The sequence below is a fragment of the Octopus sinensis genome, unplaced genomic scaffold (genome assembly GCF_006345805.1).
Source record: "Octopus sinensis unplaced genomic scaffold, ASM634580v1 Contig16815, whole genome shotgun sequence".
Lineage (NCBI taxonomy): Eukaryota > Metazoa > Mollusca > Cephalopoda > Octopoda > Octopodidae > Octopus > Octopus sinensis.
The window spans coordinates 17,676-28,042 of record NW_021834596.1 but is presented as its reverse complement, the minus strand read 5'-3'; the positions used below and the strand labels follow the sequence as shown (position 1 = coordinate 28,042).

The window sequence follows — 10,367 nt, the reverse complement described above, 5'->3', positions numbered from 1 at the left end:
ATTTCAGGCCTTGTGCCTATGGTAGAACAGATTATTAGTATGGTGATGAGTTGGCAGAATTGTTAACATGCCAAGCAAAATGCTTAGCGGCATTTTAAAGGTGGCAAGTTGGCAGAATCAGTAGCACGCTGGGCGAAATGCTTAGTGGTATTTCGCCTGCTGTTACATTCTGAGTTCAAATTCTGCGAGGTCGACTTTGCCTTTCATCCTTTCAGGGTCGATAAATTAAGTACCAGTTACGCACTGGGATCGATGTAATCAACTTAATCCCTTTGTCTGTCCTTGTTTGTCCCCTCTATGTTTAGCCTCTTGTGGGCAATAAAAAATTTTTTTTTAATGCTTAGCGGCATTTCATTTAGCTTTACATTCTGAGTTCAAGTTTTACTTTGACTTTCATCCTTTTTGGGGTCAATAAAAATACGTAGCAGTCAAACATTGGGGTTGATGTAATCGACTTACCTGCTTCCCTGAAATTTGCTGGCTTTGTGCCAAAATGGAAACCAAAAGCCGCAGGCTGGTAGAATTGTTAGCACACTGGGCAAAATGCTTAGTGGCATTTTGTCTTTACATTCTGAGTTCCAATTCCGCTGAGGTTCTTTGCCTTCCATCCTTTCGAGATCGATGAAATAAGTACCAGTTATTCACTGGGTTGATGTAATCGACTACCCCACCCCACCTCTTCCAAAATTTCAAGCCTTGCGTCTATAGCAGAAGGATTATTATTGTTGTCGTTGTTGGTGGTGGTGTTATTATAGGCTGAAGGATCGAGAGAATTGTTAGGGAGTTGGACAAAATACCTGGCTGCATTTCTTAACATTCTGAGATCATAGGCATAGGAGTAGCTGTGTGGTAAGTAGCTTGCTTACCAACCACATAGTTCCGGGTTCAGTCCCACCTTAGATTAATCAGAGTTAAGTGTACAGCTTTGGTGCACAACAGGCATGGCTATGTGGTAAGAAGCTTGCTTCCCAACCACATAGTTCTAGGTTCAGTCCCAGTGCATGGCAACCTGGGTACGTGTCTTCTACTATGGCCTTGGCTGACCAAAGCCGTGTGAGTGGATTTGGTAGACGGAAACTGAAAGAAGCCCATCGTATATGTATGTTTGTATGTTTGTTCCCTAACCATTGCTTGACAACCGATGTTGGTGTGTTTACATCCCTGTAACTTAGCAGTTTGGCAAAAAGAGACTAGTAAAATAAGTACTAGGCTTGCTGCAAGCACTGTTACATTAAACATCATGGAATTAGAACTTAATTTGCAACTATGTACACCTGGGAGCAGAGAGTGCCTGCTACTTCACCTTAGTAGATGATAATTAGCTGAGAGGTTATACCTGTTCAGGTATTCTTTTACGTGTTTCAATCATTTGACTAGGATTATGCTGAAGCTTTTAGTCAAAGAAATCAACCCCTGGACTTATTCTTTTAAGCCTGGTACTTATTCTATCTGTCCGTTCTGCTGAACCGCTAAGTTACAGGAATGTAAACACACCAACATCAGTGGGGAAGGGGACAGACACAAAGACATAAATATATATAAGATGGGCTTCTTTCAGTTTCCATCTACCAAATCCACTCACAAGGCTTTGGTCGGCCAAGGTGCCATGCAATAGGACTGAACCCAAACCATGTGGTTGGGAAGCAAGCTTCTCACCACACACCCACGCCACTCGACCCTCAACAGTCAAAAGCAACTCAACTGAATTTTAACTATTTGTCCCGAGATGGTTGCTGTTGCTTGGGCACCATGATCAAAGAGGTTTCTCCTACAACCATCCCATTTATATATTCAGTGGTTGATTAACTAGATGCCAGTTGGGTCCAGGTGCCCAATATAAAGGGTTTTAAAAACAGTTCTCATATCATTCAGAACACCTTACTTCCCTGGGCATGGATACATTGAAACTCCAATGTCTGGCAGCTGACTTGGCAGACACCCATAAAATTATTAACCATCTTACTAACAATCACTCTGAGCACCTTTCAAACTCCACCTGTCTAACACTTGTGGACATGTTTACAAAGTCAAAAAGCAGCACAGCTCCCAGGACTTTCGGAAACATTTTTTCACGCTAAGTGTTGCTGAAGTATGGAAAAAACTGCCGGCATCAGTTGTTAGTTGCTGGAGCACTGCATCCTTCAAAACTTCCATGCTTCCTGAGATTCGCCAACACTACACCTGATTTTCTCTCCTCCATACACACACAAGCATGTATCTGACTCATACACTGTTCGCTGTCCAGGCATTTGTACATTACTGCATATGCTTTATACACAATTTTGGCAAGTTGTGGTGCACCTGAGCACTGTATACAATAATTTCATTATTATTATTATTATTATTATCATTATCTTCTTTCGTGATTTCACTGTGAATTTAGCTCATCAAATTCAACTCATACAGGTTGTCTGATAACTTACTTAAGCCTACCCCACCACCTGCCTCCATATATACACATGCTTACATATGTATTTCTGTGCATACACACACACATATATATGATAGATGCAAGTGTGGGTATGAGGTAAGAAGCTTGCTTCCCGACCACATGGTTCCAGGTTCAGTCCCACTCTGTGGCACCTTCGACTAGTGTCTTCTACTATAGCCTCATGCTGATCAAAATCTCGTGAGTGAATTGGTAGACAGAAACTGAAAGATCAATATATATATATATATATAATGCATGTGTGTGTATCTGTGTTTGTTCTTTTGCCATCTTTTCACAACTGATGCTGGTGTGTTTATGCCCTTGTAACTTAGCAGTATGAGAAAAGAAATTGATTGAATAAGTACCCAAAAAAAGTCCTGGGGTCAATTTCTTTGACTAAAACCCTTTAAGGCAGCGCTCCAACACGGCTGCAGTCAAATGAATGACTGAAACAAGTAAAACAATAAAAGAAAGTATATCTATCTGTCTATCTATCTAATATGTATTCTATATATATATTATTATTATTTTTTTCTAAATCTCTCAAAGAGAAACATTCAGTAATAGGTCTTTAAAGTAGAGGCTATTTGCCAACATAATGTGGCTGTCCTGGAAGAGGCGATGTTACTGTTATTTCTAGCTGGCTATACAACACAATATCTGTGTCCTTATATTTTCGAACAGGGAGTTCAGCACTCCCATCCAGTGCAATATATATATATATATATATAATATATATATATATATATATGTGTGTGTGTGTGTTGACTGCGTTGAAGATCGTGTGGCACCAGACATCAAGGTTCGCAGCCAAGTCTGACCAGCATTGGTGGTTAATATGACATGCTGTTAGAGACTTCTTGAGGCAGTCTTTGTAGCGCTTCCTCAGAGCTTCTTCTCTCACACGGTGGCCGATGGAGAGTTCGCCAAACTGGGCAATCTTAGGAAGGCAATGGTTCTCCATTCTGAAGACATGCCCTGCCCATCGGAGGTGAGACTTCAGTAGCATGGCTTCAATGCTGGGGATCTCGGCCCGCTCCAAGACTTCAATGTTTGTGACGAAATCACTCCAGTGAATGTTGAGGATGGTGCGGAGACATCGTTGGTGGAAGCGCTCGAGGAGACGGATGTGACTGCGGTAAGTAATCCAGGTCTCCAAGTCATAGAGAAGAGTGGCGGGAACCACGGCCCTGTTGACACTGATCTTTGTTTTGTTCTTCAAGTTATCATTGTGCCAAACACGTTTGTACAATCTGCCAAAGGACCTATTTGCCTTAGAGAGTCTATTTTCAATTTCTTTGTCGATCCTTGCATCGAATGAGATGATGCAGCCAGGTATGTAAACTGCTGAGTTGAGTTCAGTTTGGTACCACATATAGTGATGTGGGGTGGGCGGTAATCCTCTTGGGGTGTAGGTTGGTGAAGTACCTCCGTCTTTTTGAGTCTAACTGCCAGGCCAAAGAGCCGTGAGGCGTCTGCAAGGCAGGACGTGATGGCGACAAGGACAGCGCGTCTGTGAAGAGAAGGTCTTGGATCAGCCTCTCCTGGGTCTTGGTGTGGGCTTGGAGGCGCCATAGATTGAAGAGGCTGCTATCCAGACGATACCTAACACACCCCATCCTCATCCTCCATTTCTTCAGTTGCATGCTTGATCATGCTGAAGAAGATGCTGAAGAGATTCGGTGCCAGGACACAACCCTGCTTCATGCCGTTGGAGATGGGAAGGGCTCCGACAGGTCACCATTGAGTCTTATCTGACCACGCTGATTCTCGTGCAGCTAGATCACCATCTGTAGAAACTTGGTGGGACAGCCAAGTCGTTCCAGGATGAGCCATAGTCCTGTCCTGCTCACTGTGTCAAATGCTTTTGTGAGGTCGACTAAAGCAGCATAGAGTCCCCTGTTTTGTTCTCGACATTTCTTCTGGAGTTGGCGGAGGACGAACACCATATCCGTTGTGCCTCTGTTAGCTCTGAGGCCACACTGGCTCTTGGGGAGGTTTTCTTCAGCAATGGTTGGTACTAGCCTATTGAGCAGGATCCTGGCAAGTACTTTGCCGGCGATGGAGAGTAGGGTGATTCCCCGGTAGTTGAAGCTGTCAGACTTTTCACCCTTGTTCTTGTACAGGGTTATGATGATGGTGTCGTGAAGATCCTGTGGCAGCTTGCTCTGCTCCCAGCAGCAGACAAGAAAATCATGGAGCATTGGACCTCCATTCTTCCAGATTTCTGGTGGGATGCCGTCAACTCCTGCTGCTTTGCGACTCTTGAGTTTTCCTATGGCTTCAATCGTTTCTTCTGAGGGTGGGTGGTTTGTTGAGCTCCTCTTTGAGTGGAAGTTGAGGAATGCGAAGGATGGCAGCGTCCTGTATGGTACGGTTACCACTGAAGAGGCTTTGGAAGTGCTCGGACCAGCGAGCGAGGATGGAGGTGTTATCGGTGAGGTCCTGTCCATCTGAACTGTGCAGGGGACTCTGGACCAGGTAGGTGGGGCCAGACACTGCTTTCAGAGCCTCATAAAAGCCTCTATAGTCTCTGAGGTTCTCCATGCCAGGTGGTTCCACCACACGTTCTGCATTTCTCTGAGTTTTCGCTGTAGGGTGCTGCATGCGCGTCGAAAGGTAGTTTTCTTTACAGGACAGGCTGGTTGTGCGAGGTGGGCCTAATGAGCTGCCCTCTTCCTTGCTAGTAATTCCTGGATCTCCTTGTCATTTTCATCAACCAGAAGCTGAGGACTACTGAAGATCTGTATGGGAACAATTGAGGAAATCAGTGAACAAACTGTATGACTAAAAGAACTCATGCTGGACTACTGCCAGCATGTTTAGCAAAAAATTATGAAATAGTTGGTGAAATATTGAAAGCTGTTCTGAAAAAATGGGAAAGAAGAAATCTCCAGATCTAGGCCTAATAACAAGTTACTGGCTGAAGAATTTTACCTTTTATTGGCAAGATCTCATATGCCAAGCTGTTGACATGGTCAATCCCTTCTATGGTTTGTGTTTTACATGCCAAGTACCGAAGTTCTTGGGGAAAAATGCATCTTCGTAATTTATACACTACAAATGATCATGTTATACAAATCTTCAAGACCTTAAGGTTTAAAGATGATGAACAAAACAAGATACTCTCTTTCACAACCTTGCTACCAAGCAGGTGGCCAGTTTGTCAGGAGTCTGTGAGGGGCTCCACACTAAAAGTGGATGGAATTATGAAGAGCTTTATTTAACAAAAGTAAATAAAAGAATAACAATATGTTTTATAAGCTATCCACAGTCCAATACAAATAGTTAGAATTGCTTTTCATTAACCTGGGGAATTGATTGTTCCTCTTTCCAAATATTTAGCACTGTCAGGTGCGACATACTAAACTACCCCAAACTTTTTTTAAATATAAAATAGCTGGAGATGGGGGCCATATGTTTTTAAAACTGAACATTCAAACCATCTTTGCTATAGTACATTTGTTGAAAAAATTAAGAATAATAATGATAATAGAAATAATACAAATGATGTTAATAAATGCATGATGACTTAACACCAGAATACCTGGACAAGTCTTTATGTTACCTTTATTTTTCTGTTATTGGAGCCTATTATGAACATTACTGATGTTTCTCAGTTTGGAAACTGATTTATATACATCCTGCAGACATGGCACTGCATCTGGTATATTCCAAAAATCACTAATTGTCACAAGGAATGGGTTTTTCCAATATGACTTCAAAATGGAACCAAAATATTTGGATGCATGAACTCAATGGTTTTGGCAATTTTGTTTGATGCCTAACATTTCTGACAATACACCAATCCAAACATCATCTGGCATGAGCATTTTGTTCTTCAATGATGCCAGATAGAGTTTGTTGATTACATTAATATGTGCTATGTAACCAACACCATGACAATATATAGGATAGTCTCCCCTTGATACACATTTCCTCACTGAGTTCATGGAATTTTTTGTTTTTGTGATGGTCTGATTTTCTTCCAGGAAAGCATTACAAAATGCAAATGATTATCATAATCAACTTGAGACAAATCATAATGAAGAAGTGGCAGAAGTTTGATCTGGTCAACAAAAAGTTCATCATTTAATACCATAACATATTCCACATTGGCACAAAACTCCACACTCTACTTCCATGCCATAAGTGTCTTTAAGTAGACATTACCATAAGAATGTTGGAGGAGTCTAAGAAATGTCTGTAGGTAAGACTTTATATGAAGGGTGTATAATTTTTTGGGTGGTGGTAATAATAATAATCATAATACCACCTTGGGGTCCTTTCGATTAGTACTGAGGAGAGGGGATGAAGGATGAAGACTGATAAGTTTTTTGAGGGGATGGGTAGGGATTCCTTCTATTTTGTTATACAACCTTTTCATCTCTTTTTACAAAATATATGTATGCATATAAAAGAGGGGAAGGGAAACGGGAATGAGCGGGGTTATTCATTTTTCTTTCTTTTCTTTCTTTTTTTTTTTTTAATATTTTTAAATATTCATTTCAGTTCACAGTTCTCTACAACTAGACCAAAAAACAAAAGTGAAAAATCACTCACACATATTACAGAATGGAGTTGGACAAGTGATGTGTAGTTAGAAGAATGCTTTTTCTCACCCAGAGTTTTACACCAAATCCAGTTCCATCGAACTAATATTCATAGATCTGCTCTTGCTCCCACCCCTGCATTACATTACCCCCACCAATGTTAAGGCTTTCTTGTTAATGTCATTGTTGTTGTGGTGTGGTAAATGGTTCAATAGACCCTCTCACCCTAACGTGTTTATGTTAAGATCTTTTCTTCAAAGATTCTCAAAGTTCAGAGTCCGTACTTCAGCCTCCAAGTTTCTCTGTTGGAAACTAACAAAATCTCTGCCCTGCTCCCCACCTCTCCTTTAAACTTCTACCTCCTCCTCATCCTCCTCCACCTCCTCATCGCCATCATCACTCGACGTCTTGCCTTCGAACGATGTGAGAGAACATGGCATTGGTGGCATGGCAGAGAGTCGACTTTACCGACGATAGCCTCCAAGTTTCTCTGTTGGAAAGTTACAAAATCTCTGCCCTGCTCCCCACCTTTCCTTTCCACTTCTTCCTCCTCCTCCTCATCGGCATCATCACTCGACGTGTTGCCTTCGAACGATGTGAGCGAACATGGCGTTGGTGGCATGGCAGAGAGTCGACTTTGCCGACGATGACGGGCATTGCAACTGCTGCTGTTGTTTCGTGCCTCACCACTTCTACGGCACTGTTTGTCCGACACTAGTGCACCTGTATCCAGTGACCCGTCAGATGCTGATGATGTCGAAGAGGAAGGAGAAGGGTAACTACTAGTACTCAAGTTTGTTGTTGACACTTCTGTTTCTGAACTTGTTGCCCGACCTTCGTCAAGGCTTGTGTTTTTCTTCTTGCGGGTTATCCGGCAGTCTTTTGAATCTTTCCCTTCCTTGTGCAGGATCTGAGTTAGCTTTCGACGACGTGCGTTGGTGAACCTGTCCTCAGAGGCAATCACACTTTTTTCTCGGGATGTTGCTGCTACTGCTGCTGTAGATTTTGCAGAAGGCACTACACGGGAGGCAATGACAGAATTCATTGGATTTTCAACAACAGGTTGAAGCAGTGAGAGCTTGGCAAAGGGCTTGACCTGCCGAGAAAATGGAGTGCTACAGATCTGATCTGGCAGTAGCAAGGTCTCCTCTTTTTATAGCAACAGACTTCAGTGGTAAGTTCACATGGTGGTGGTCGTGATGTTGGTGATGATGGCTGTTATATGTGGAATATGTTGTTAATGGATCTACACTGGGCTCTGCTTTGATCTTGGTTACTGAAAAGAAAAATATTAATGAGGATCAATACAAAGAAAATAAATTTAAGTAATACTTTATCAATAAAGAAAGACGAAAAGCTTAACTTCTTTTATTACCAACCTCCTTGAGACTGCTCTTTGTTCTGCAATTACTATCCTTCTGTTTTATCAAATTGACATTAATTATGTTCTAAAAACTAACTAGATTCTTTATTAATTTCAAAATTAATTGAACTGAATGCATGTATATCAAAAGAAATGGTAATGAAAAGATTAAGTCAACATTGGTACGTAACTAAATACTTGCAAGACAAATTTCATCCCAACACAATGTAAAAAGTAAGAACCTCTTTTGGTCATGAACGACCATGAGATTGTACCTAGAAAGTTCCCCTGTAAGGCACAATCTAGGCAAAGTTGTTTATGGAGACCAGCATCCATTCACCGGGCCACCGATGTGCTCCAAGGGAAAGGCAAATGGTTGATACAGCTTGGCACCAGTAACATCACAACTCATTTCTACAGATGAGTGAACTGGAGAAATGTGAAATAGAGTGTCTGGCTCAAAAACATATTCAACCCAGACAGGAAATCGAACTCACAAACTCATGATTGTGAGCCGAATGCTCTAACCACTGGGCCATGCAAATTCATAGTAATAATTCCTGATATTAACATTAGGGTACCTTCAGCATGAGCGTTCCAATGTCCTCTTTTCCAAGCATGCATGGGTCAAATGGAATTTGTTCACTTTCTACAGATGGCTGCCCATCCTGTTACTAACTTTCACTTGATTCCAAGCAAGATGTGTCTCACAAGAGAATGGAAATAAATAACACTGCCTGTATGTCAGTGATGCTCACAACCACCACGTGATGTCAAGAGATGGGCACATACATATATATTGGGCTTCTTTCTGTTTCCAACTACCAAATCAACTCAGAACGCTGTGGTTGGCCAAGAGACCTGCCCAAGTACTGCACAGTGGGACTGAACCTGAAACCACACAGCTGGGAAGCTTGATATCTACAAAGCCCAAGTTGTAGAGCAGCATTATATCGTTTGATTAAATTAATTCTAGTATATGATAAATACTCATTTTATTGTCCCCAGAAGAATAAAAATTGAAGTTGATTTCTGTGAGATTTAAACCCAAAACCCTAGGCATTTTTTTTCATCAAGCCAAGCGAAATTGTAGTCATGGCCAATGCTGGTGTCATGTAAAAGCAGCCATTACACTCTTGGAGTGGTTGGCATTAGGAAGAGCATCCAGTCATAGAAACCATACCAAGTTAAACCGGAACCTGATGCAGCTCTCAAGCTTATCACTTCTAGTCACACCACCAAACCCATGCTAGCATGGAAAACGAACATTAAATGATAATGATGATGACTACAAATTCAGCCATTTCCACAATTATATTAATTATAACATAGGCAGAAGACCACAGATGTAAGGAGAGGAAACTGACAAATAGTTATCATCATCACCATTTTAACATCCATTTTGCTGCTTGTACAGGTCAAACAGAATTGTTGAGGCAGATTTCTATGAACTTTACATTGCAAACCTCATCTGTTTCCAAGCTAATATTTCCTCAATGGACAAGCATGTTTTCCTAGAAGACTAAAACAAAAGACACTACTTGTATGAAATGATGCTCAATTGAAACTATCACATGATGTCAGGACAAGGAATCACAAACATACACAACCGTACATGTGCACACACACACGACCAGTTGCCATCTACCAAATCCATTCACAAGGCTTTGTGTGAGCTTGTAGCAGAGGACACTTGGCCAAAAGGAAGGGCTCTGTCAGAGGAGAAAAAAAGCAGCGCATGATACTTTTTGGAATTTCTGTAAGTAGGAAGAGGAGGAAAAGAATTTGCCTTCAGATCAGAAACCTTGCTTACTTTTGACAGAATGGACTCTGCTAAAGGAACTGAAGGGATTAAAGGCAAAACTGACCTTGGTAGGATTTGAACTCTGAATGTAAAGAACCAGAACAATACCATAAAATATGCTATCTGACACTAATAAGTATGCCGTTTTGCCACCTTGATAATAATTGGTTTTGAAGACCAGGAATTTAGAGGGGAGGTGGACTGATTAAATTGACA

At 41.5% G+C, this 10,367-nt stretch overlaps 1 protein-coding gene across 1 annotated transcript; it reads right to left on the bottom strand.

The window, feature by feature from the left end:
• Positions 1-6,632: 6,632 nt before the first annotated feature.
• On the bottom strand, positions 6,633-8,126 carry LOC118761722. Its single transcript, XM_036499865.1, has 2 exons — positions 7,463-8,126; positions 6,633-7,274 (listed from the first exon to the last, which is right to left on the bottom strand). Exons 1-2 carry the CDS (start codon positions 8,027-8,029, stop codon positions 7,239-7,241), a joined length of 603 nt encoding a protein of 200 aa, XP_036355758.1. The 5' UTR covers positions 8,030-8,126; the 3' UTR covers positions 6,633-7,238.
• Between the last annotated feature and the right edge of the window lie 2,241 nt (positions 8,127-10,367).

Bases quoted from the DNA above. Each gene is read 5' to 3' on its own strand.
- LOC118761722 (XM_036499865.1), bottom strand. From the start codon at position 8,029: ATGAATTCTGTCATTGCCTCCCGTGTAGTGCCTTCTGCAAAATCTACA. The intron at 7,275-7,462 runs GCTATCGTCGGT...AGAAACTTGGAG, and splicing joins TCCAACAGAGAAACTTGGAG to GCTGAAGTACGGACTCTGAA.